Here is a 26,524-nt window from a genome sequence, read left to right as displayed (position 1 = left end):
TGATCCGCAGTGGAGGCAGGTGGGTCTCCAGACACCATGGCTCACGGTGAAGGTCGCGCTGTGTTTGGGAAAAGGCTGAATGAAAGGTTCATGAGAAACTGTGAAAGCTACATCCTGGTCGAATGCATTGACACTTGGCTCAGCAAAAACGTTGGCAATATCACCAAATGCCCGGCTGTGACCGGCGAGAGCTCGGCATCCCAGCGGGCGGTGCCCTGTGGACGCCGTCTCCACCCCAATGACATCTGCTGGACTCGCTCTAGGGCACAGCGTCCCCGTGCCTGGCGAGCGGCCCGAGCCTGCGGCGGCTGGCCGTGTGCCTGCTTGTCCCCTTAGATGGAACCGGGGCGGCACACCTGGGAGAAAGGCTGCCTGTTTCCAAGGCTGGTCTACGTGGCACACGCGTCCATTTCTCCTCGTGATTGCTCTTCGTGGGATTCACCAGTAAAGGTTTGCACACATTTCACTCAGGTATGACCAGGTCCTGAGAGCTTAGTTCCCTGAAGGAGCCCGGACACATGCAGGCTCTGCTGTGAGCACCCAGCACACGTGTCCTCTCATGAGCCCGGACCACGTGCAGACACCCCTGTGAGCACTCAGCACACGTGTCCTTGCCACGAGCCCGGACCACGTGCAGACACCCCTGTGAGCACTCAGCACATGTGTCCTCGCCACGAGCCCGGACCACATGCAGACACCCCTGTGAGCACTCAGCACACATGTCCTCTCATGAGCCCAGACCATGTGCAGACATCGCTGTGAGCACTCAGCACACGTGTCCTCGCCACGAGCCCGGACCACGTGCAGACACCCCTGTGAGCACTCAGCACACGTGTCCTCTCATGAGCCTGGACCATGTGCAGACACCGCTGTGAGCACTCAGCACAAGTGTCCTCGCCACGAGCCCGGACCACGTGCAGACACCCCTGTGAGCACTCAGCACACGTGTCCTCTCCACGAGCCTGGACCACGTGCAGACACCCCTGTGAGCACTCAGCACACGTGTCCTCTCCACGAGCCTGGACCACGTGCAGACACCGCTGTGAGCACTCAGCACAAGTGTCCTTGCCACGAGCCTGGACCACGTGCAGACACCGCTGTGAGCACCCAGCACACGTGTCCTCGCCACGAGCCCAGCACACAGCCTGGGGCAGGGCTCGTAGGTGTCGCCCTTTTGACAGGGACTTTTTTCGACAGTAAGAAAGGAGTTGTTTATTTTTAAAATATAACAATTTTAATTATTTATACACCTGAGAAGGAAGCTTCAAAATACATTCAGCAAAAATGAGTAGAATGGTGTGCCGCGCCAGCATGGCCAAGGGTGAGCCTGAGGAGGGGCGGTGAAGGATTAAAGAAGACAGACAAAGAGAATACAGCTGGGGCTGGCGGATCGCCCGTGCCTGGATGAGGACACAGACCCAGCCTGCAGGCTGATGATTTATTTTATAGTCTGAGTAAAATGAGGGCAGATGAACACATCTACAAATGCTCTTGTGTTGACAACACTGGCTGCACCTCCCACAGCCCATTAGCTACTTGGGAAGGAATTAGGGAGGGCTACGAGGTCAGGCTTCATTGTGCTAGGAGAGCTCTGCCCTCCAGGAAGGGACTTGTTTGTGGCCCTGCCCCAGGTCAGCCCGAGGCTTAATCCTATAGCCGCTCCCGACAGAAGGGTAAGGAGAATGGACCGACCTAAAGTCACAGTCACGGAGTTCAGTGCTTCCCCTCAGCAGTGCAGGAGGCAGGTGGGCAGGACATCAATAGGATGGGATGTGGAGCACAGCACTGTCGGATTCGACCTCCTTGGCATTGACGGACGGTTCTCCTAGCAAACAACAAAGTACACATGTTCTCTCAGTCCCCATGGAACATTCTGGAAGAGGGTGGTCGCTCTCGGCAAGGGGTCTCCCTCCCTGGACCACAAACAGGAGCTGACTCATCTCCAGACACATCGGCGTCAGCGGGACCCGAGGATGTAACAGCCACGCCCTCGCTGCACTAGGCCTGGCCCCCACCTCCAGGACGGGCTCCCCGGCCCCGGACACCCTCATCTGTTGTTTATTTCAGGGGTTCTCCCCACAGGAGTCGGGAGTTGGGAGGGAAGTCAGCCTTGATAGGCGACCCCGGAGACGGGGGAGATTGGCCAGCGTCCCAGCTGGTGACCCGCCCGGCGAGGCTGAGCCTGGGAGCCTGCGGCCAGGAGCTGTGTTCTCGCCTCCCTGTGTGACTGCTTCCTGTCGGTTGACTGTTCACACAGACTCAGTCATGTCTAGCTCCTCGCCAGCCCTGCCCCCAGCCCTGTGCCCCGCGTGACTCCACGCAGCACTTCACACCTCCCGTTCTCACCTGCTCACATGCGTGTTTGCCCCTGGTGAGCGGGTGGCCCCGGGGACCTGGCGATGTCTTCGGCCGTGAGACTCCACGCCTCCCTGTGCTCACACACGTGCAGGGACCCGGGTGTGTTCACTGTCTACACTGAATCCAGCTCCCACGGGCGTGGGCGTGAGGTGCACGTGGCACCCGCGATGACTGTGCTGGGAAGGCGGGTGCAGCTGGGACACACATGCCTCTCTCTCCAGCCACCCAGGGGCCAGACTGTATCGTTTTTAATTGTGAGGAAGACTCCACATGCCAGCTGTCCAGTCAGCAATGCTGTGGGGTCAGGATCCCAAAAGATCACGCCCGTGAATGCGAGAATGAGCGCTCTGTCTGCCGTGGGGGTGGACGTCCTGGGCCGTCATCCCACGCTGCCTGGTCCCGGCACGTTGACCGGAGTGGCCGTTCTCCATCCCCCGGGCCCACGTTGGCACACCCCCCCCATGACTGTCACGTGGGCCTCGTGCCTGGTACAGACAGGGAGGTGGACAGGATGCCCGTGCAGGTCGCAGAGGGGCTTGTGTGTGAATAAGTGGGTCTCCTGAGTGTTTTTTCGAGAAAGGCTTAGCTGCCTGTGAGGATGGGACCATAGCAATGGGCCTGGAAGGACCTAGAAGATTCTGGAAACCACGCCAAACGTGCACTCTTCCTTGTCAGGGACATAAGAGAAGGGAAATGAAGCTCCCAGCTGGTTGCCTACCCACCCTGAGTGGACAGATACACCCCCCCCCCACCGCCCTGGTGAGAACCAGGACTGACGATGCTCACTGAGCCGAGCCGCGCTCTGGAGGCGCGGGGACACTCACTCTATTCTCGCTTTCCTTGCAGTGATCTCATGCGGAAGCCTGTCCTTCCCCCCCAACGGCAACAAGATCGGGACGCTGACCGTGTACGGGGCCACGGCCATATTCACGTGCAACACGGGCTACACGCTGGTGGGGTCCCACGTGAGAGAGTGCCTGGCGAGCGGGCTGTGGAGCGGCGCCGAGACGCGGTGCCTGGGTACGTGCCCCCCCCGCCCCCCGCGCCTGCTGCACTCAGTGACCTGAGGCGTAGAGGGAGGCCCCCCACCACCCCGGAGCGGAGACCCCCCACTGTGAGGGCTCCGGCTGCGCTCACTGCGTGAGGCTCACACAGGCACGTTCTCACCTCTGACCATACGTGTGGTTCCACCCACCGCTCAGATGTGAGGAAAGTGCCCTGAGCGATGTAAACACTATTCGCAGGTCCCTGGGGCTAGCCCTGTGCTCTGGCTTCAGGGCGCGTGGAAATGAATTTCGAATGTGCGCCTTTAAGGATTATAAATTACATCGACAAGTTACAGGGACGTTCCTGTCGCCCAGTGTGAGCACAGTGGGTTGTTTAAAATGGCAGGCGTGCGCGATGACTTGGTCTTCTTTTCCCAAGATTAGAAATGTCGGCATGACGATGTTTAAACTGAGCTGCACACCTCCCCTGGGGAAGCCTTCCCGGAGACTGTAACCTGGTGACCACGCAGCGTGGAGTCCGGGTCTCTGAGGCTCCCTGTGGGTCTCCGTGAGCTGAGGGGATGGGTGAGCTGCCCGCAGACCCCGTGATCTCCGTGACATTCAGTCACGTGAGCCGCAGAGGCTGAGAGTCTGAGCCTCTGGCTGTCCGTGGCTGGGACACGCTGGGGTGTTGTGAACGGTATAAGTATGTGCTTTCCACTCCGGAGAACTTGTAGAAAGACCCGGAATTGGAAGACAGGACGGAAGGAAAGTAGGTAGTGATGCCAGAGAGCAGCCACCAGAGAAAGACAGCTTCGGTGTCGGGAAATGACACCGTCGCCTCTAATTTCCAGAAGGAGATGAGGGATTCTTGAACCCTGTGTGTGGGTCCAGACCAGGGATGGGAGCCTTTTTCCTGCCAAGGGCCACTGGATGTTTACAGCATCGTTCACAGGCCATGCACAAAGACCCACATAAACAGGAGCCTGCCCTGTTGGGTCAGACGTTTAATTAACTCGTGCTTAATGCCTGGGCGGGGCCAGACCAAATGGTTTCACAGGCCTCATATGGCCCGCGGGCCAGCGTTCTCCACCCCCGGTCTATGCGTTCTTATTGGGTGCCGTCATTCCAGCGCTCAGGACGGTGGCCTTCCCTGGGACTGCGTGTGGTGCCCCGCAGTCGGGATGGCGTGGCTCTGGGATTGTCTGCGCATCCCTGCATGTTCTCATGAGATCGTCCGTTCACTGAGCAGCGCTCTCCTCCGCGTGGCTACAGGCTGGGTGGGTCTCCTCTGTTGGCTACAGGGCCCTGGCCCGGGACGGAGAAGGGGTCTGGGGTCTAAGAAATGTGCATCTGCACTATCAGCTGTAATGATGGAGAGAAATAAAGTTCAATTCCAGCAGAGCCTTCGCTGCGGACACAACACATATCCATCGTGGCTTCCCCTCGAGTCTTATTGACCCCAAAGACTCCTTTGCCTGTTTTGTTTTGTGTTTAATATATTTTCATTGATTTTAGAGAGGAAGGGAAAGGGAGAGAGAGAGAGAGAGAGAGAGAGAGAGAGAGAGAGAGAGAGAACATCAATGACGAGAGAGAATCATTGACCGGCTGCCTCCTACGTGCCCCTCACTGGAGATCGAGCCCACAACCCAGGCATGTGCCCTGATTGGGAACTGAACCTGTGACCTCCTGTTCATTGGTCAACGCTCAACCACGGAGCCACGCCGGCTGGGCTACTCTGCCTTTTGTGGTGTCTGCCTGCAGGTTAGGCTCTGGAAGGGTGAGGAGTATAGTGAGTCGTTGTCTTGACCTCAATGGGATGGACGCTACAAATCTTAGAAGCTTTGGCAGAGGGAGTGCTCGGAAGGCACTTAAACTGAAAATAAAGAGGAAGAAGAGCGCCCGTGTTGTCACGGAGAACCATCGGTGTTGTGGAACTTGGACACAGCATGTAAGCGACGATAATATCGAGGGAGGCACAGGGTAGTTAAAAGAAAAAAATTAGAAAGAATGAGAAGTGACACATGACCACATGTTTAGAAGCGGATGAGCAAAAAGAATGGGTAATACATTTAGTATAAATATTTTATGAGTAAAAATATCTTAAAAGTAAATATAGCATCACAGCGGCCGCTGAGATTGTGGCGTTAAGATTCACAATGACATCGGTGAGGGCCATTCCAGTCTCTCCCAAATGATAGGTTGCTCGTGAGTCGGTGACCAAGTGTCACCAGCAAACACGCGCACGGAAGCAGAATGGGAATGTGGGGGAGGGCGGGGGGAGGGCGGGTGACATGCTGTGAGGGTGGAGAAGACTCCAAAGTGCTCAGAAGACAGAGGGACAGAAGCTCCCATCCCAAATCTGCACGGAGAGTTGATAGAGCGGATGAGGGCTCTCCCGCCGCCGTGCCCCGAGGATTAACCAGACGCTTCCTGGGTCACAGAAATTGTGAACAGTGCTGTGACTGATGACAGACAGCGCACACGCCAGTTTTGAGCTTTGTCTGTGGAATCGCCTTGGAGCTACGGGAAGGGCTTATTATTCCCGTTTACAGATGAGAGAAACCTTTGAGCGACGAGGAGTTTGCCCAACATCTCGAGGAAGAGAAACGCCCCCACAGGGTGAGCGCAGGCAGTGGATCCACAGAACAGGCTGTGGGCTGGGGCTACGACTAGGGGATCGAGTGTCCTGCTGCGCTGCCAGCACCTTTCTCTCGGAGGAAGATGGAGGAAGGTGTCTGTGCGCCATCGCGCCCCCTCTGGCCGGCGGGTGGCCATGCTGGGGAGCCAGGTGGGGGGCCCCAGCGCCAGGCTGCACCCCCATGGCCGGTGCCCGCAGGGGGCTTTGTGCCCAGGCCTCCCACTGGGGGGAGTTGTGTCCTTCATCCCACGCCGCCCCCAGGGCTCGTCACCCATCTTGCTCTCCTTCCGTGTCTTGTCATTTCCACTCTCTCTCTTTTCCCATGGTTACGAGTCTCTTGAAAATGGCTCTGGGTTTCCGTCACGCTAAATGACCTTGGGCGACCTTCGGGCTTATCTGGACCCTGAGAGGGTCAACCACCTCGTCACGGAGGGAGCGTGGCGTGTGCTGCCGTGGAGGCAGTGGGAGAGGAGATCGTCTAAGAATCCAGAAAGCAGCCGAGAGAAACCGCGGCTCCGTTCTACCAGAGCTGCCCCCTCAGTCAAACCAAACAACCCAGGCTGACTCGGACAAGCAAGTCCCCCCAAGGAGGAGGGGGCGGGACGTTGCCCGAGAAAGAGACCGTCCCCCGATGGCCTGCCCTGACCTCGATGGGCATCGGAGCAGCTGCCAGGACGTGGTTAAGAGAAAGGAGTGGAAGGCGCGTGGCCTCCAGGACAGAGCCATCAGGAGCTAGAAACAGTGACGGGTGGCCACCGTGAGGGAGGGCTGCGTCCAGGGTGTTTGAAAAAGACCCGGTTCCGCTCCCTGGAGTTTATGGAAATAGCGGATGGCGAATGCCGCCTCTTCGCGTTGCCTTTCCTGCCTTGCAGCCGCGCAGGCTGCAGTGCAGTAGAAGCTGGGGCTCCGAGGAAGGGGAGTCGTCCCGGGACCAGAGTCCAGGGAGAGAGACGCGGGGGGCTGGGCCGGCGCCCGGGGACGGTGTGCACAGGCCGCGCCCGGAGCTGGACAGACCCCCCTGCGGTTCTCACGCATGAAGGAGGGAGGCAGCGTGGGCGGGAGGGGCTCGCTGATCCCACACACACAGCAGATCAGCAGGCCTCGGCGTCAGCGTCGCTGCTGGGGGTCTAGGAAGAGCTGACGTTCCGCAGGGGGGCCCCGGCTGGGGCCCCTGGTCTGTGTCACGTGCTCTCGGGGGGCGTGGAAACGCTCTTCAGGAAGGCGTGGTCCGGGCTGTCCATGCGACTCACAGCCACGTGTGGGTGGGCCGTGGGTCGCCTCTTTCCACCCCCTGAGGGGCTCGATGCTCGTGATGATGGCTGTGGATCCAGGGGGCTTGGCAAAGAGGTCCCCTCGCTCCAGACCTTCCCGAAGCGTCACTCACCTCTGGGAGAGGGCGTGGGGCCGAGCAGCGGGAGGAGTGAGTCAGAATTGGCGACAGATTCGGGACGTCCCTGTGAAGGGTGCCAGCCACGTGAGGAAGTGACGGGTGAGCGTGAGTGACAGAGAAGATAGTTCATGACACCACCGCCTAGGACGGCTGGGGGGTCTACCCCAAGGCGGCTCCGACCCAGTGCTGCCCAGCCCCCGAGCGGGGCCCGGCCCATCCTCTGTTGGCCAGGGAAGGCAGCCCCGGTGAGGGTGCTGTCTGTGCGGTGGTTCCCGGGCTGTGGAACGGGCTCCCCTCTGTGCTGAGGGGCCTGGTCGCCATGGAGGCGGCAGAGTGGAGGGTGCAGACACGTGTGACCATCAGTCCACGGAGAGCAAGGTCAGGAAGTGACTTCTGAGTTGTGTCCGGTGCTGAGGCTGCTGCCGGGGAGGGGTGGGACGAGCGGGGTGGCCGCTGTGCTCCATGCTGGCCCAGCCCCAAGAGCGGGCAGTGCCCCCCACGCGTGGGGCTCTGTGGGTCCTTTTCTAAAACACCCCTGAGGCGGGAGGACGATCACATGAACCCGGGCCCCTCCCAGGCGTCCTGCCCACACCCTCGGGGCCCGCTGCCCGGGCGATCCCGGGGAAGGGGGGGGCCCTGGTCCCTGGGAGATGGGTTCTCGGGCCTCGGAGCGGCCTGCGCAGAGCATTGATGTATTTGATTAAATGATTTGGTTTGATATTTTGTTTCTAAGCCTGCGGCTGGCCTCCTCTGGATTTCTCTTCCCGTCATTTTCTTCCTTTCCCCCAGTCAGCAGGTTTTCTTACCCCCTTGCTCCTGTCTGTGCTCAGGGGAATGGTAAGGGGCTACACGCACGGAGCGGACGATGCAGAGCCGAGCGGGGGTGCGCCAGGCGGGAGCCGGAGATGAAGGCAGCCCCCCCCCCCCCCCCCGGAGATGGGGGACTCGGTCCTAGAGCCCTGCGTCCGAGACTTTAAAAATAAATAACATTTGTCACTTCCGTGACCGGGAGGCCTCACCTCCCACCCCCCCCTCCCCTCCCCCGTCTGGCTGGTAGCCTGTGTCCTGCAGGCCTGGGGGCGCCTCTCTCGGGGTTTCAGGCACCGAGTGCGGCCGCATGTCCCTCCCTCTCCATCTCGTTCTCTCCATGTTAGACCCTCAGCTCCCTTCGCTCTGCAATTGCGTCTCCTTCTCCATGGAGCCTCCGGCCCCAGAGCATTGCTGGGCTGTAGCCGGTCGTCATTCAATCTTTGTCGGGTAAATGGCAGTCACCTTGGAGAGAATGGCTTAGAAATGCTCGAGAACGGGAAGGCCATTGCCGAGAGCGTGAAATTACTCTACGTCTGCTCCCTCCCTGGCATTTCATGGGTGACGGGTGGGTGTCAGACACGGGGCAGAAGCGTGAATATAGGCCCATGGCATCTACGGGAGACGGGGAGCAGTGCTTTCTGCGTGGGGCGTCTAGAGCCAAGCCAGGGCTAGAGGAAGAGTTTAAACAGACCAGGACAGAGCGTGACAGGGTCACTGAAGAGCAGGATCTGACGTGCCAGGCGGAGCTCAGAGGCATGGGGCCACACTGCAGGCCGGGCTGTGGGCACCCCCAGCACTGGGCGGTCGCCGAGACGCTGGCTAATGCCGTGGGCGAGACTGGAAATGCTGTATTTGTGAGTAGCCTGGGCTTGGTCGAAGGCAGCGGTTTTTGGCCCATGGCCACAAGCACGTTTATACCGTGTGACGCCTGCCTGTTCGGTAGGGCCCGGAGCTCTGCCCCGAGATTGTCAAATAGGGAAGTGACACCAGCCGGCCCCCAGCAGCCCCAGGGGTGAAGGGCTCGGAAGTGCACCTGTTTGGTTGTCAGGTCGGCAAAAGAGATGCTATTTGGAGTGCGGGGGGTTTTAGGGATGAGTGAGGGCCGGGGGGGAGGAAGTTGGCAGTCACTGGTCTGAGTGTTTTAAAAGGAATGCAGCTGAGGGCTGGAGCGACACCTCGGAGACGGGTCAGGAGGCCGGCAGCGCGGCCAGGCCGGGGTCTCTGTCCCGCTCCGTCTGTCCTTCTGTCCGTCCGCCCCAGGAGAGCTGACACCCTGGGCCTCCTTCCCGGGCTCTGCTCTCCGCTGCCATCCGCTCCGTCCATCAGCCCCAGGAGAGTGAAACCCCTTGGGCCTCCTTCCCGGCTCCGCTCGCCGCCATGGACGCGTACTGGACACCAGTCATCTTCTCACATCTCAGACCCTTCCTGTCACGGGTCTTCCCTCCCCCGACTGCTAACCTGCACCCGATTCATCTCGGATGTTTCCTCTCCCACGAGCGGGGCCATCTGCAGCCTCACCCCCTCTGGGCTTGTTTCCCGTGAATCTGCTCGGGGCGGGCACCTCCCTCCCCCGGGCCCAGAGGTCACTTGTCCACTGGCCACACCCGCTGTCACCTGGATGTTGGCCCAGGCTGTCCGTGCCTGAAATGGAACCGATGTTGTGACTCTGTCTGGCCGTTGGAATCTTGCATAACGTTTAGCAATCTCTGGCCTGGGAATCCTTGTCCTTGGCCGTCGCTTTAAGGCCCGTTTTCCGTGGGTCTGAGCCTGTTCACGTGGAGCCCACGGCCCTTCCTTTCTGTGGCTGCATTTGCAAATAGAAGGACAAGGTCACGTGGACTTCAGACAAGGACAGTGGGTAACATGACGAACTCGGAAACCCAAGCTGGGGGGTGACCCATCGACAACTTCGTCTCGGAGATGTTACTTCTGTCGCCCACAGTCGTTGAGAAAAACGAACACGTTCAAAAGAAAACCATATCCAGGAAACATGAAAAGGGAAAACACTGAGTGCATTACGCCCCCGATGCTGTCATCCACTGACCATGAAGTTCAACAAACATGAATGTAGTGCTTTTAGCAAAGATGGATTTGGGCCCAAGCCCGGCCGGTTGAGCACCGACCTATGAACCAGGAGGTCACGGTTTGATTCCCGGCTGGGGCACCTGCCCGGGTTGCGGGCTTGATGCCCAGTGTGGGGCGCTCAGGAGGCAGCCAATCCATGATTCTCTCTCATCATGGATGTTTCTATCTCCTTCTCCCTCTCTCTCTGAAATCAACACAAATATATTTAATAAATAAACAAACAAACAAATAAATGTTTAAAAGACAGAGTCTCCGGAACGTGGGTGTGGGTTTTCTCGCCCCTGCAGCCGGCCACTGCGGCTCCCCGGACCCCATCGTGAACGGCCACATCAGCGGAGACGGCTTCAGCTACAGGGACACCGTGGTGTACCAGTGCCACGCCGGCTTCCGGCTGGTGGGCACCTCCGTGCGGATCTGCCTGCAGGACCACAAGTGGTCGGGACAGACCCCGGTGTGTGTGGGTGAGTTCACCAGCCCGGGCCGGCCGGCGCTGCACCGTGCCTTTTGGGTTTAAGTCAGGGCACAGAGGGGGGTAATCTTCTGAGCGAAATGCATGGAGAAATCTCCTGAAGCAGACCATCCAGCTCTCTCTCCTCTTTGCTTCCCGATGCTGTACCCGCTCTGTGTCCTCCCCCTGCCTCCTCGGACTCCTGTCCACAGGGTACTGGCTCCTCAGCTCCCCGGAGATGCATCCTAGGACGCGGAGGGCCATGTGCACCTCCAGACCCCACCCCCCGGCGAATGTGGACGCAGAGGCCGAGCCTGCAGCTCCGGCTGTCTCTGCCGGGTCCCCACACAGCCCCACCCCCTCTATCGGCGGGTGGTTTTGTGTGTTTGTCATCCATTCATCAAGAATACAGGGCGCAGTCCTTTCTTGAATAGAAAGAGGTGAATTGTATGTAATGATAGTCCTCAGACATGATAACCTCACAGGTAAATATTGACTCATACGTGTAGAAGAGATTGCACCCTCACTGCAGAGTTTGTTTTAAACCATTTTCCCCTAACATATTCTTTATTAAAGGGCATGTTGATGTAACCACAGCGAGGTGGCAGGCATTATCTGAGAGAGGGCAGAGGGTGAAAGAAAACATTGTGACAAGATAAATGGGGAGAAAGCACCAGTTTGGGGGTGGAACGCTGCCTCTGAAAGGCTCTTTGTGCTCCTGTGCCTGGGGGCCTGACGTAATGACAGCTCTCCACAGCCACAGAGCCACACAATGGGCTGGTCAGGGACAACGCTATTGGAGCTTGCACACTTTTCTCTCCCTTTTCTTTTTTGGCCAATTCCATGATGTTTAAATTGATATTGGATTAATTTATCTACACACAATTTAAAGCATCAGACAAGTCCCTATAATATTGCAAAATGAGAGTTCCACCAAATTAGCTGGTGTTCAAAGGGGAAAACAGTCAAAACTCACAATGAGTGCAAGAATTTTAGCATCTCGTGTTTTCACTGCCGCCTTTGAAAATTACTTGTTATGCTGTCAGAGTGTGAGCTAGAAATAGTAATTATTATGATTGTGGAGAAGGTACATTTTTCTGATGTGTTTTCCAGAATTACTATAATAAAACCTGAGGGCTCAGCCCGCAGGGTTGTCCCAATATTTCCTTCTGATAGAATGTGGGACGTGTGCCATCAGTTCACACCCTGGAACCCACACCCTCCACACCTGCATGTGTGTCAGTGATGTGATGACTTGCTGGTTGGTGATGGTGACGGGGACCTGTCTCCCTCTGCAGCCATCACCTGCGGGCACCCTGGGAACCCTGCCCACGGGCTCACTAACGGCAGCCAGTTCAACCTGAACGATGTGGTGAACTTCACCTGCAACACCGGCTACGTGCTGCAGGGGGCACCGCAGGCCCAGTGTCGGAGCAATGGCCAATGGAGCAGCCCCCTACCCACCTGTCGAGGTAGGAAATGGGGGGGGGGGCTGCCCTAGAGGTGCAGAAGGGCTTCCTGTCGCTGGTAACGCTCCTGAGAGCAAGGACCAGGTCCCTCCCGGCCTGTGTCTGCCTGTGGAAAAGGCAGGCAACGAGAAGAAACCTGGGGTTCTCTACTTTAAGGACAACGCACCTCCCATTTCTCTTCGTATTCACGCGCTCACCCGCTTGCCGCTACCACATCTTTTCAGCACCTCTGTGCCCTCAGGCTTCTAGATGTATGGGGCGTTCCTGTTTCTTTAAGAAATTCTTCTTGCTTTTAAATCTTCATTTCTCTAAAAATTGTCACAAAGATCTAGGCAACAGTCTGAGTTCCAAACACATGCTGTTTTGTAGTTTTGTGTTTCTAGACGTTTGAGCTCATAACATTGAAGGTTTCAGCTTCAATTATTTCCCATTTAAACACCCCTGATGGAAGGTGAGTCATACGTGAGCAGGAAGGTGCGGTTTGTTTCATGGTAGTGACACGGGATGAAAGCCGGGGGCTCATGAACTACCCTTGACACCCACCCACCTCCCCCAGGGCTCCCAAGGGAGCTTTGTTCAAAGGAGACAAAGCCGAAAGGGAGCCCAGCGATGTTGTTATAGTGGCAGCCGTGTGACGTTGGCTACGAGCCGTGGAGTTCTGGCCCCAGGGTACCGCCCAGGGCTTGGCTTCAGCTCAGTGACCAGGTACAGCCTCCCAACCCCACGGCCCAGGAAGCAGGCTGCCAGGGCCAGGATGTCCAGGGAGGAAGCAGAGGCACCAGTGAAACTCAGGCACTCACTGACGCAGCTCAGAGCAGAGGGGGCACCCTTGGGTGACAGGGAGGAGTTGGACGCAGCCAGACCTGCCACTGTCCTGAGGGCAGCATTTCCGGCCGTGGCAGCAGTGCCGGGCCAGCCAGCACGCAGGGAGAGCTTACTGTTTTAAAAAAGGAAACAGGTCACTTTCCCTCCCAAACTACAACCTTTCTCTTCCTGTTCCTCATGTCTTCTTCCTTGCCCCTGAGCATTAAGGAACATGGGCCTAATGTGCTGAGCGAGGGCTCACATTGTTATTCCACATTGACTTCCTGGGCCAGAGATCTGTGGAGAGGGTGCCGCCTCCACAGCAGCAGCTGCCTCATCCATACCAAGTGGGGTCAGAGGGCGATATAATTGGGGACTTTCTGTCCCCCTGCACCTGTGGGTACACATTGCACATCCCTCCTGATGCCAGAAGATTCAGGCTGCCAGAGAGCCATTCACACCCACCAGGGTGCCATTCACACCACCCAAGGCACCATTCATCCATCCCAGAGCTCCATTCACACCACTCAACATGCCATTCACACTTCACAAAGCATCATTCACACCCACCAGGGTGCCATTCACAACACCCAGGGCACCAGTGACACTACCCAGGGCAACATTCACACTCCACAGGGCTCCATTCACACCACCCAGCATGCCATTCACACTACCCAGTGCGCCATTCATAGCACCCAGCACACCATTCATACCAACCAGGGCTCCATTCACACCACCCAGCACACCATTCATTCCACCCAGGGTGCCATTCACACTCCCTGGAGCCCTATCTTCACTGCCCAGAGCGCCATTCACATTAGGCGCATGTGGAAGCTGTGTGCACGTAGGGTAATTAATTACTTACAAAGACTGCCCTAAAGTATCACACTTGATGGGGGGAAATATTTAAATAAACGAACTTCCACGGGTTCTGTGCTAACATCTTCATAACATAAAACGTAACCATGAAAACCGATCCTAGACTTTCCTTGAAGAAGCCTGTCATTAGGAAATAGGTCAAGGAAATGAGCCGTGGATTTCATCGAGGGAGGAGAATTGCGGGAAGGGCCCTGGCCCTGCTGGCGTCATCTTTGAACTTTCTGAAACGACGGCAAGTTTCCTTCTCTTCGCACCTGTTTTGTGTATGAACGCGCAGCCGCCTCCGGGCATGGGAGGAGGTCCTGCTCTCTGCGTCTCTTAGGCTCCTCTCATCTCTCCCCAGTGGTCAACTGCTCAGACCCCGGCTCCGTGGACAACGCCGTCCGCCAGAGCATCCCCGAGAGCCTCGTCTACGGGCAGACTGTCGTCTACCACTGCAAGAAGGGCTTTTACCTGCTGGGCTCGTCAGCCTTGACCTGCACGGCCAGTGGCTTGTGGGACCGCTCCCTCCCCAAGTGCTTGGGTACGTGAGGGTGGTGTGGGGTGCTGGTGCCACAGAATCCGGGAAGAACGTCAACAGCACAGATGTTATTGTTTCTTTTTGTCACATAGTCAAATAGGTCTCTACCCCCCAAGTCCCCAGGTATGTCTTACCGATGGGCAGGAGGTCACACACTATAGCTCAAGCTGGGTTAGGGGGATAAGCGTGAGGATGCTGGCTGCTCACCGCCTGGCCCCGGGGGGAAATGGACACAGAAATGGACCCACTGGGCCTTGTTGTCCTCATCTCTGTTCACACTGCTCGTCTCCTGCTTCACCCCGGTGGACACAGTCAGACCTGGCAGCCTCAATGCCCTCCGCCTCTCACTGCTCTCCGCGGAGACCCAGGGTGAGCAATATTGGCCGAGCTCTGGTACGGAGGGTCCGGCTAGTGACCTCCTGCCTGTGACCAGGGGGGCAGTGACTCTAGGGACTGACTCGGGTCTTGTGAGCATCTCTGGTCCAGTCAATAGTCAACACAATAGGACAGGTGGTCCCTGGGACAGTCCTTCCCCTGGCCCACCTGGGTGTTTAAATCGGGGGGAGCACACTGATCTGAAGAAGGGGAACACAAACCAACAGGTAGGTCCCCACTCTGGCCCCCGGAAACGCGACAGTCACTACCTTAGACCACGCAGATGAGCAAGAGCACTTTTTAATCTACATAGCTCCAGTTGTTGTTTTTTTAAATATATTTCATTGATTTTTTACAGAGAGGAAGGGAGAGAGATAGAGAGTTAGAAACATCGATGAGAGAGAAACATCGATCAGCTGCCTCCTGCACACTCCCCACTGGGGATGTGCCCGCAACCCAGGTACATGCCCTTGACCGGAATCGAACCTGGGACCCTTGAGTCCGCAGGCTGACACTATCCACTGAGCCAAACCAGTTGGGGCCATAGCTACAGTTTTACCTCCTTCTCCTTGAGCAAGCATATTGTCCTTGAGCTGAACGAGGATCACCTGGTTAGAACATGGTCTGAAAGTTAGGAAAAGGGGCGTCTCCCCTGGGTTTGAAAAACAGTCCAATGAGTAGCCTCTCACCACTTGCAACGGCAGCACTTCCTGCGTATCCAGATGGATCAGGGCTGGGGTTTCCCTGCATGTCAGCGTCCCACGCAGCCCCTTCCGACCCACGTGGGCACGCGTCCCCGGTTCCCACTGTGGCCATAGGTTCGGTTTCTGGGAGAAAGAGAGGGGTCTCTGGAACTCAAATGCACGGCCTCACGTGACCAGCAGTGCCCTTCAGTGTCACCGTGTTAGCATCTCCACCCAATGGCGTCCGCTTTCTCCGCCTCCACACCCGGGGTTTGGGCAGAGAAGGTCGTGTCTTTCCTTCTCCTCCTGAGCATCCCCTTGAGCCCTCCGTGGCTCCCGGGGGACGCCCTGTGTCCGTACCGATGCCTGTGGCCCTGCAGCTGCAGGAACCAGGTTCTCCTGGTTCTGGGCCTCCGGGGCTGCTCCCCACCTGTCCAGTTGGGAGCGTGGGACCCCGTGGGCGTGGGGCGAGGCACAGAGGATCCCCCTGCCTTCCCACGCTCCGCGGCGGCGAGGTTCTGCTTTCCTCCTCGTCTTGATCCTTTCTCTCTCATTCCCTGGGAACTGGCCCCTTAGCGACCATGTCACTGACTCGGGTCAGATTAGCTTCCTTTCGGCACACTCTCTAGATCAGTCCATGCTCTCCAACCACAGGCCGTGTTGCTGGCCCATGGCAGTGGCCAGGGTCCATCCAGGGCCGACGTGGCCGGCTGACTGATGCCTCCCGCTGGGCGTCACGTCGGGCTGCCCGTGGCCACAGGCAGTCCCTCTCGTGGCCGTCGGTGTCTTCGAATGCTGTGCCCAGAGCTGACTGCAGGCAGCATGCCGTGTGTCCGCTGTGCACCCCACTGTGGGACTTGATCAGAAGGGAGAGAAATCCCTACCATCCCGTCTTAATCTGGCATCCAGAATGTGGCTTTCTGAGGGGGAATTAATGAATAATTATGGGCCCGATGTGGTGTAATTGTAGAAAGTGACTGGGATACTGACATTATTTTACAGAACAACTTGAAGAACAAATCAGTCGGTAATTTGTTATTATTACTTTACTTAAACATGTTATTTTATTATTACTTTGTTGTCATTGTTAATCCTCAGCCGAGGATATTTTCCCACTGCTTTTTAGAGAGAGTGGGGGGGGGAGGGGGGGGGAATGAGTAAGAGAGAGAAACATTGATGTGAAAGGGACACATTGACTGGTTGCCTCCCACACCTGCCCGACTGAGGGCGGGAGTGAGCCCACAACCCAGGTGCAGGCTCTTACTGGGAATCGAACCCGAGACCCAGCACTCTAACCACTGAGCTACTGGCCAGGGCCTTCCCCACTCCAAGGGCAGGTGTTGGGGTGCCTTCCTGGACTTGAGAGCTCGGGGGGAGCACATTCGAGGTCTTTTCCGCCGGCAGACGGTCACCTGCCTGAGACCCCGCGGAAGCAGCTCTGAGGGCGCCACGCTGGCCACAACGTGTGGGATAGCCCTGCTGGTGTGGGAAGCCGTGAAGGGCCGACGGGCAGTTGACCTGGGGGGACTCTCCTTCTGAAAACCTAAGTGTGAATGTGCACCCCAAGCACAGCGACCCCAATCTAAGATTTCGAAAAGCCCTCACTGGCGAGCCTTTCCTGGGGTCCGTAACGTCCGCCCGGGGGAGGGGAGCGAGTGTAGGAACCGCGTGCTCTCGTGGGCAGGGACGAGCAGGGAGGTGTCATCATTTCACTCATCTTCCTCAGCCATATCCTGTGGGCACCCGGGCGTGCCCGCCAACGCCATCCTCACGGGGGACGTGTTCACGTTCGGGGCCACGGTGCACTACTCCTGCCAAGGGGCCCGCAGCCTGGTGGGCGACCGCAGCCGCGTGTGCCAGGAGGACGGCCACTGGGGCGGGGCCCTGCCCCACTGCACAGGTGAGCACTGGCGGCGGGAATTCGGGGTCGGGAGCGGCTGCTTTAGAAGGATGGTTAGTGCGTGTCCACCAACGACGCCTTCATTCTGTACCAGCCCCATGTTCTTCCCCGTCTCCATGAGCGCCCAGGGGCCCGCCGTTCTGTCCCGGCTCCCAGGGGCCTGCCGTTCTGTCCCAGTGCCCAGGGGCCCACCGTTCTGTCCCGGCACCCAGGGGCCCGCCGTTCTGTCCTGGCACCCAGGGGCCCGCCGTTCTGTCCCGGCACCCAGGGGCCCGCCGTTCTGTCCTGGCACCCAGGGGCCCGCCGTTCTGTCCCGGCACCCAGGGGCCCGCCGTTCTGTCCCGGTGCCCAGGGGCCCGCCGTTCTGTCCTGGCACCCAGGGGCCCGCCGTTCTGTCCCAGTGCCCAGGGGCCCACCGTTCTGTCCCGGCTCCCAGGGGCCCGCCGTTCTGTCCCAGTGCCCAGGGGCCCACCGTTCTGTCCCGGCGCCCAGGGGCCCACCGTTCTGTCCCGGCACCCAGGGGCCCGCCGTTCTGTCCCGGCGCCCAGGGGCCCGCCGTTCTGTCCCGGCGCCCAGGGGCCCGCCGTTCTGTCCCGGCACCCAGGGGCTCGCTGGCGCCCAGTTGTCCGGCTGGTGGCTTCGGCCCCGTGAGTCCCTCTCTGCTCTTTGTCCCTTTTCTGTGTTTCTTCCGAATCCTCCCACGTCTCCCCTGCCTCTCTGATGGATAATCACATTGGTCTTCCCCAAAAAAAGTAATCGTCTTAATTCTTCCACGAATGTTTTTTAAATAAATAAAACGCAGGAATCAACAACCCTGGACGTAATTCAAAGAACCCGATCTGGCAGGTGCCTGACCTCCGCATCCCCACTGCGCGCAGCACGTGCCTGACCTCCACATCCCCACTGTGCGCGAGCCCACACCCTGCGCATTTACCCTGCCCTTTTCACGGAGCCCCGCACCCTCCCAGCATGTGACCCTCCCCAGTACCCACGACCACCTGGACCACATCCAGTTGTTGTGTTTGTTACACAAAAACAGTTTATTTTTAAATATATTTTTATTGACTTCAGAGAGGAAGGGAGAGGGAGAGAGAGATAGAAACATCAGCGATGAGAGAGAACCATGGATCGGCTGCCCCCTGCACACCGGGGATCCAGCCCTCACCCTGGGCATGTGCCCCGACCGGAAACCAGACTGTGACCTCCTGGTTCATAGGTCGATGCTCAACCACTGAGCCACGCCGGCCGGGCTGGAACAGTGTCTGAAGGTCTCCCATTTCTGTGCCAGAATGAAACCGTTCTCATGAGCCCTATACCCGTAGCTGGGTTCAGTCCTCATGTAATAACGTTGCAGTCTCTCAACTCGGCGGCCTGCGTTCCCACGTCTCACCGCCTGTGCGTGGCCACGTGTGTCTGTGCTCACAGGAAACCACCCCGGATTCTGTGGAGACCCGGGCACCCCCGCCCACGGGTCCCGGCTGGGCGACGAGTTCAAGGCAAAGAGCCTGCTGCGCTTCTCCTGCGAGGTGGGCTACCTGCTGCGCGGCTCCCCCGAGCGCACCTGCCTGCTCAACGGCTCGTGGTCCGGGCAGCAGCCAGCGTGTGAAGGTGAGTCACCGCAGCCGGGGCGCCGGGGTGAGGACCGCGCAGTCACTAAAACAGCGCTGGCGAACCGTTGAGCTCAGCGTGTCAGCATTTGGAAAAACCCTAACTTAACTCTGGTGCCGTGTCACATATAGAAATTTTTTGATCTTTGCCACCATAGTAAAACCAAGATGTGTATTTTTGATATTTATTTTATCTATTTAAATGCCATTTAACAAAGAAAAATCAACCAAAAAAATGAGTTCGCGTGTCACCTCTGACACGCGTGTCATAGGGTCGCCACCACTGCACTAAAACAACCAGTAACGCCGCCCAGACGTCCTGCAGGTTCAGGCCGTTCGTACAACGAAGCTGCTTCCCCAAACGTAGACGAGGTTCCTACGAAACATGACTGACTGTGGGGAGACCCCGACTGTTCCGAGGAGCCTCCGACAACACGCTCACCCTTTGACCTTTATACCCGAGAGGCCCCGTGTCTTCCCCCGAGGACAGTCCCCCGGCGGCCTCGCCACGCTCTGTGGTTGCTCTGGGGGCAGCTGAGCTGAGGGGCCGGAATCAGGGCGTGGAAGCCGCTGGTGGAATCTCTGCAGCAGAAATAGGTTCCAGTCCACCTGCTGTTTCCCGCCCGCCGCGCCCTGGGCCGGAGCCCGGCGCTGCCCATGGAGCGAGGCGGTGCTGAGTGCTGCTCTGAGTGAGTGTGTTGCTGTGACATTGGAGAGGCAGGCCCGGTAGGACTTGGGGAGATGGCCCAGTGACGGCAGTGACGACACCAGGGGTGCTTTGCAGACACTGCGTCATGTGCAGCCCGGCTCCCCGGCACAGTGACTGGGAGCCTGCACCTGCTCAGCATCTGGGAATAAAGAATGCGACTGGTGACAGGACCCGGCAATCCGCAGCTCACTGAAAAGCCACCAGGACGAAACCCAGCACCTGTCACAGAACGACATCGTCCGCGACACGTTTCCTCCACGCTGTGCAGCAGACAGGACAGTACACACACGCAGAGCACACCGACCCCGTCCAGCACACACTAGACGCTCACCCTGAGATGGCCCCAACGTCGGAAGTGACACCCACACTTAAAGCAGGTGTCAAACACATGGCAAAAGACTTACGTTAGAACCATAAACAAGGGATGTCAACAGAGAAATGAAAATAAGAAAATAAAACAAAATGGAAATTCTGAAACTGAAGATACATATTTTATATTAAAAAAAAAACTTTGCTGGGTGAGCTTAGCAACAGATAGAATTGGCAGAAGGGTCACTAAACTTAAAGACGGGTGACGGGAAATCATTTAATCTGTAAAACAGAGGAAAGCTCATGGCAGGGTGATGTACTACCGAGGAACATCGAGCAGTGTAACGCGCTGTACCTGGAGTTTAGAAGGAAAAAGAGAGTAACAATGGGGCAGAACAATATTTGAAAAATTGTTGGTTATAAATGAACCAAATTTGGTGGGAAAATATAGCTCCCAAGAGCGCCACACGCCTCGCCCAGATGCTGCTCAGGATGGCCATTCGCTGGGACGGGACGTTCTAAACTGGGTTTCCCGCGAGCAGGGTCCCGCTCTGCAGATTTGAGAGGTGAAAAATGAGAACAGTGAGGAGCATGTGTTCCGCGCGACCCCGTTTCGGGGGGAGATGACACGGAGTTCCGTTTCAGGAAAGCGTAAGCGAGCTCAGCGATTCGCTTAAGAGCTTAATTGGGTGTCAGTGCATAGCGGCCCCAGCGCAGAATATGCAAAGTGCTGTTGCATGACGTGTAAAAGCTGGGTGCAGGGGACGGACAGGTCGCTGGCACATTTCAACACAGAAAATGTGTCTCAGATTCGACCCCTCCAAACCTGCATCGCCTGGAGACCACGGGAGGGAGCGCAATAATAGAGTGTGTCACACTCAGTCGCAGCAGAGACGGATGGTGAAGTGTGCCCCCGCCCCCACCCCCCCCCCACACACACACACACTGGAAACCTTCTGGGGCTTTCTATTTCTTCTCACTTGTTCTCATAGGTGCAAATCCTGGGGACACATATTTTCTATGGAAAAGGTGTTTCCCGGCGACGTTTTCATTTCCACAACCGTTTGCCATAACCATATATTCCATACCCCACCCGGTCACCTCCCACGTGGCCAGAGTGTCTTCTCAGAGCTTCCCAGAAGCATTAGGCCCCGACAGGCAGGTTCAATAAATTGTTAAAAGAAGGAGGACTTAATGAGTCTCAAAACAAAAACCTCAAAATTCTTAAACATCAAAGAATTTCTATTTATAATATATCTTCATCACTTTTTAAAAATATATTTTTATTGATTTCAGAAAGGAAGGGAGAGGGAGAGAAAAAATTAAAACATCAATGATGAGAGAGAATAATTGATGGGCTGCCTCCTGCACGGCCCACACTGGGGATTGAGCCCACAACCCAGGCATGTGCCCTGATGGGTAATGGAACTGTGACCTCCTGGTTCATGGGTCAATACTCAACCACTGAGCCATGTCAGCCAGGCCCTGTTATCCTATACAATAAAAGCCTAATATGCAAATCGACCGAACTGCAGAATGACTGGTCGCTATGACACGCACTGACCACCAGGGGGCAGACCCTCACCGCAGGAGCTGCCCACAGGCCCCAGGCCAGCCAAGGCAGGTGCCAGCGGGGACCCCGGATCACCCCTCCGGTAGCCCCGCACATCAGCCCTAATCGCCAGCCAGGCCAAGGGACCCTACCTATGCATGAATTTCGTGCACCGGGCCTCTAGTCTTTTAGTAATGACCTCGTCCATTGCTCTGATGCCCTTCCGTCTCCCACACTCACTGCCTCAGGGATGTCACTCTGTGTCTTTGCTCCATGTCCCTTGCAGCTGTGTCCTGTGGGAACCCCGGCACGCCCACCAACGGCATGATCGTCAGCAGCGACGGCATCCTGTTCTCCAGCTCCGTGGTCTACGCCTGCTGGGAGGGCTACCGGACCTCAGGGCTGACCACCCGGCACTGCACCGCCAACGGGACCTGGACCGGCACCGCTCCCGACTGCACAAGTCAGTAACTGGCCATCAAGGGCAACTCAAGGGCAGGGCCATGATATGCACTTGACCGGGAGCAGCAGGTTTATGTTTCCAAGTGCTGCACTGTGATCTTAAAACATAGAGAAAGACACACAGAGGGTTGATGTTTTGACTTTATGTATTTGACACTTTTAGATTCTTTCCTTTCTTGTTTATATGGTTGAAACTATGTTAAGTGGCCAGCTGGGCTGGACATTGTCCAACTGAGGCCACAAAATGTCAAGGCGTGTTCTCTCTGTGGACCACCGAGTCTGCAGGGAAGGAGGAAGGAGTCGGGCCCTCTGGTCACAGACTGTCTCTCTCCTTGGCTTTGTGGTGAGATCACACCCCTGCCTGGTCAGGGTCAGAGTCAGGGTTAGGGGCAGGGGCAGGGGCAGGGTTAGGGTTCAGCATTAGGGTTAGGGTAAGGGTTAGGATTAGGGTAAGGATCAGGGTTAGGGTTAAGGTAAGGGTAGTATTAGGTTTAAGGTAAGGGGTCAGGTAACAGGGTTAGGGTCAGGGTTAGTGTTAGGGTTAGGGTAAGGGGTCAGGTAACAGTTAGGGTTAGGGTTTAGCATTAGGGTTAGGGTAAGGGTAAGGGTTAGGGTTAGGATTAGGGTAAGGGTCAGGGTTAGGGTTAAGGTAAGGGTAGTATTAGGTTTTAGGTAAGGGGTAGGGTAACAGGGTTAGTGTTAGGGTCAGGATCAGGGTTAGGGTTAGGGTTTAGCATTAGGGTTAGGGTAAGGGCTAGGGTTAGGATTAGGGTAAGCGTTGGGTTAGGATTAGGGTAAGGGATAGGGTTAGTGTTTAGCATTAGGGTTAGGGTAAGGGTTAGGGTTAGGGTTAGGGAGTTACAGGATGGCATATCTTCAGCACAACCAGGCACCGATGGGATAGAAATCAGCGCTTCCAAACTGGTCCATGGAATGGCCAGAGAACATCCCTGCTGTGACCACTCATGGAGGAGCCACTCTGAGTGGAACTGAGGGGAGGGGCTGCCTAGAAGACAGTTCTAGTTAATCCCATGCTCATTGTGTTTCTCGGCTTCTGCTTTGTTATGGCATCTCAGTCATCAGCTGTGGCGATCCGGGCACACCAGCCAACGGCATCCAATTCGGCACCGACTTCACCTTCAACAAGACCGTGAGCTACCAGTGCAGCCCCGGCCACGTCCTGGAGCCGGCCTCGGGGGCCACGCTCCGCTGCATGGGGGACGGCGCCTGGAGCCACAGCAGACCTGTCTGCAGAGGTGGGTCCCTGTGCGTGGTCAGTCTCACCCAGGGAAGTGCTTGTGGAATTGCACTTCACTCTGTCTTGCATGAGCGTAGTCCCTCTATGCACTAGGAATGCTTGTAAACAAATTTGCAAATGACAGATTACATGATTTTCTATTTCTTTTTTCCCTTTTTTTGCAAAATGATTGGAAAACATTTATGGTACTAAAATGTATACATCCCACTGTTAAAAATCAAAGTAGCCAGTCGCTGGTGCAGCCCCTGAGCTTGTTTCTCGGAAAGACTAATTGGATGGGAGTGTTCCGTCCGTCCGTGGCCGAGTGTGTACCGAGCTCACGTCACCTCCAATCACTCTCCTGACGGTGCGCTGGCCTCGCTTCTCTGTCCTTGATCTAAATTAACGAAGAGAGATTAGGGAAAGGTTGTATCGATCGAACATACTGTCTCCCTCAATCATTCTTTTATTAAAACTTAAATGACTGCATGTAGGCGTCCCCTGAAATTCAGGTCATGTTAAAGCATGGATCTTGCGGGCGGGCGGCCATGGGGTTGGTCTGGCCGGTCTGACCTGTGTCCTCTCCTCCTGGGCAGCCGTCCTGTGCAGCCCGCCGCCCCCCGTCCCGCACGGAGAAGTGGAGGGCACCGACTTCCGCTGGGGCTCCAGCATCAGCTACAGCTGCGAGGCCGGCTACCAGCTGTCGCACCCCGCCATCCTGTCCTGCGAGGGCCCGGGCGTGTGGAAGGGGGAGACGCCCCGGTGCCTGCGTAAGTCCCCCCGCAACCCTCCCCTGCGGGTCCCCTTTGCGTCCGTAGGGGCGTGAGCACCTGGGGTGACGATGGAGGACGCGGCCGTGTGTCCCTGTGACCAGGCGGGGACAGTGCAACGTCCAAGTGGAGCCGCCACTGCCAAGGGCGAGTTCTGCCCTTCATTTATTTTTTAAAATATATTTTCATGACGTCAGAGAGGAAGGGAGAGGGAGAGAGAGAAACATCAGTGATGAGAGAGAATCATGGACCGGCTGCCTCCTGCACGCCCCACGCTGGGGATCGAGCCCGCAACCTGGGCCTGTGCCCTGACCAGAATCAAACCGTGACCTCCTGGTTCATGGGTTGGCGCTGAACCCCTGAGCCACACAGCCGGGCGGATTCCATCCTGTAAGCCGCTTACTGACCTGAGGGTTGTACCCTAAGGCAGAGCAGAGCGGGGTGAGGGTTGCGGTCACCTAGCTCGGGGCACCTCCGCGCTGACCCTGTGCTGTCCCACCAGCTGTGTTCTGTGGAGACCCGGGCACCCCCGCAGAGGGCCGGCTCAGCGGCAAGAGCTTCACCTACAAGTCTGAGGTCTCCTTCCAGTGCCGGCCGCCCTTTGTCCTGGTGGGCTCTCCCCGGAGGACCTGCCAGGCTGACGGGGCGTGGAGCGGCGTGCAGCCCACCTGCATCGGTAAGGACTGCGCTGCTCTCGGGCATTTGGGGTGAGGACATGGCGGGTACCACCGGGTCATTTGTGAGGGCAGTGTCTCCTGGATCGTGCCCTCCCTGGGTAGAGACCCACAGGGTAGGTGGCACCTCTGTTAAATCGTGCAAATGAACTGGGAGCCCCCGTCCGCGCTGTGCTGTTAGCCCCGCCGGGCTCTCTTGCCCAGTCTCCGCCCCTGGCTCATCACCTGGCAGTGGCCTTCCTTAGGGGACCCCAGCTTCCCAGCAGGCGTCAGGTTCCGGTTCTGGAAGCAACCACAGCCCGGAGCCAGCCACGCCTTGCTCTCCTGTCCCAGCGCCTGCCTGTCTCCCCACTGAGTCCCCGTGGAACCCGCTGGGCTGTGAGCGATGACAGCCAGGGTCACGTGGGCACTCAGGTCCTGGTGACCTCAGGGAATGGGAGCGAAACTTGCAACAGAAGAGACCTTCTACGCGCCCCCATCCCCGGTGTGGGGTGACCCCGCCGCATGGGCAGGCTGGGGTAGAGATGGCATTTGTTCCTGTGAGCGACGTGGACACCAGCCCCTGACTCCCCACTCGGGCCACTGCCGTAGGCACAGGGCGTGGCCGGGGGCCCCCGCTGCAGGGGACAGGCCGCTGCCTGCGGGCCGTGGGAGCCGCTCCTGATTCACAGACAGTCTCGGTCGTTCTCTCGGAAATGGAGCGACATCTACTTACAAGCGACGGCTGAGGCCCCCTCCCGCAGGCAGGCAGGCTCGCTGCCCTTCGCTTCCCGTGCTGCTGACGGTAGCGCTCCGTCTGCTGAACACATGCTTCTCCCCTGAGACGGTGCCGTCTGAAAACACTTTTTTTAAGTTTTCCACGAGCAGCTGGAGGGAAGCAAGTTGAAGAGCGTCCACGTTCCCCGATGGCCCAGGTCCTGCGGCAGGAAAATGCCACCGTTGTCTGCCAGGGGTTCCATCCTGTAGCATCAAATACGCATCCTCCGTTTTGAGGAAAATTGACTTAAGTAAACGGACGTCACGGAGGTTGGAGGAGTGGCCACTGATTGACTCCTTAAACCTGGGCCGTGCAGGTGGCTGTGGGAGAGGAGTTTATTAACCGGCCGGGATAGGAGGTCCGGAGAGAGACCGTGTCCAGGCAAGGATGGAGCAGGCGCTATGCTGATCAGACTGTGGGGTGATAAAGCACGAGAGACCCTTATCTAAACGACGTCTGAACAGAAGGTGGAAAGAGCAATTTCCCTTAATTCCCAACGTGCACACAAAACATCGCGCACATGTGTGTAAAGGCAGTTGTCTCGATTATGTGCGGCCCGTTAGTGTCCTGCCCCGTTTTCAGTTTGTGATTGTAAATTTCAGATCCTGCTCACAACACCTGCCCAGACCCGGGGACCCCACACTTCGGAATTCAAAACAGCTCCAGGGGCTACGAGGTGAGGCCTTTCTGTTTCATGGCATCGTTCTGTCAGGACAGCAGGTGCTTGCTCCTTACACACAAGCGTATGTTTCCATGTGCCACGTCTCATGCCATGTTTGCCCACACCAAACTCACTCAGGCAGGATGGATCTCGGGGTTTTAGCTGCCGAAACCGGGGTGACTGTACACCATTCCCACGGGAGCAGCTGCTCTGGTTCCTATGGGAACCGTGCCTCTGGCGCTTGGTGTCGGCTGAGCTGTGGGCTCCCGGGTGCTGGTGCTTGGTGTCGGCTGAGCCGACGGCTCCCGGGTGCTGGCGCTTGGTGTCGGCTGAGCTGACGGCTCCTGGGTGCTGGCGCTTGGTGTTGGCTGAGCTGACGACTCCCGGGTGCTGGCGCTCGGTGTCGGCTGAGCTGACGGCTCCCGGGTGCTGGCGCTC

The 26,524-nt window shown here is 57.4% G+C and overlaps 1 protein-coding gene across 1 annotated transcript in view; it reads left to right on the top strand.

Moving 5' to 3' along the window:
• Positions 1 to 26,524, top strand: part of CSMD1 (CUB and Sushi multiple domains 1) — an 858,055-nt gene that overhangs the window by 815,735 nt on the left and 15,796 nt on the right. Inside the window, exons 52-62 of the mRNA XM_059685840.1 lie at positions 3,205 to 3,378; positions 10,558 to 10,731; positions 12,017 to 12,190; positions 14,214 to 14,393; positions 17,175 to 17,348; positions 18,774 to 18,956; positions 21,812 to 21,988; positions 23,064 to 23,243; positions 23,821 to 23,994; positions 24,497 to 24,670; positions 26,028 to 26,101. Of these exons, the coding sequence (XP_059541823.1) occupies positions 3,205 to 3,378; positions 10,558 to 10,731; positions 12,017 to 12,190; positions 14,214 to 14,393; positions 17,175 to 17,348; positions 18,774 to 18,956; positions 21,812 to 21,988; positions 23,064 to 23,243; positions 23,821 to 23,994; positions 24,497 to 24,670; positions 26,028 to 26,101 (1,838 nt within the window). The remainder of the gene's footprint in view (positions 1 to 3,204; positions 3,379 to 10,557; positions 10,732 to 12,016; positions 12,191 to 14,213; positions 14,394 to 17,174; positions 17,349 to 18,773; positions 18,957 to 21,811; positions 21,989 to 23,063; positions 23,244 to 23,820; positions 23,995 to 24,496; positions 24,671 to 26,027; positions 26,102 to 26,524) is intronic.

Source organism: Myotis daubentonii, chromosome 2 (assembly GCF_963259705.1).
Source record: "Myotis daubentonii chromosome 2, mMyoDau2.1, whole genome shotgun sequence".
NCBI classification, from domain to species: Eukaryota; Metazoa; Chordata; class Mammalia; order Chiroptera; family Vespertilionidae; genus Myotis; species Myotis daubentonii.
This window is presented reverse-complemented; position numbering and strand designations above follow the sequence as displayed.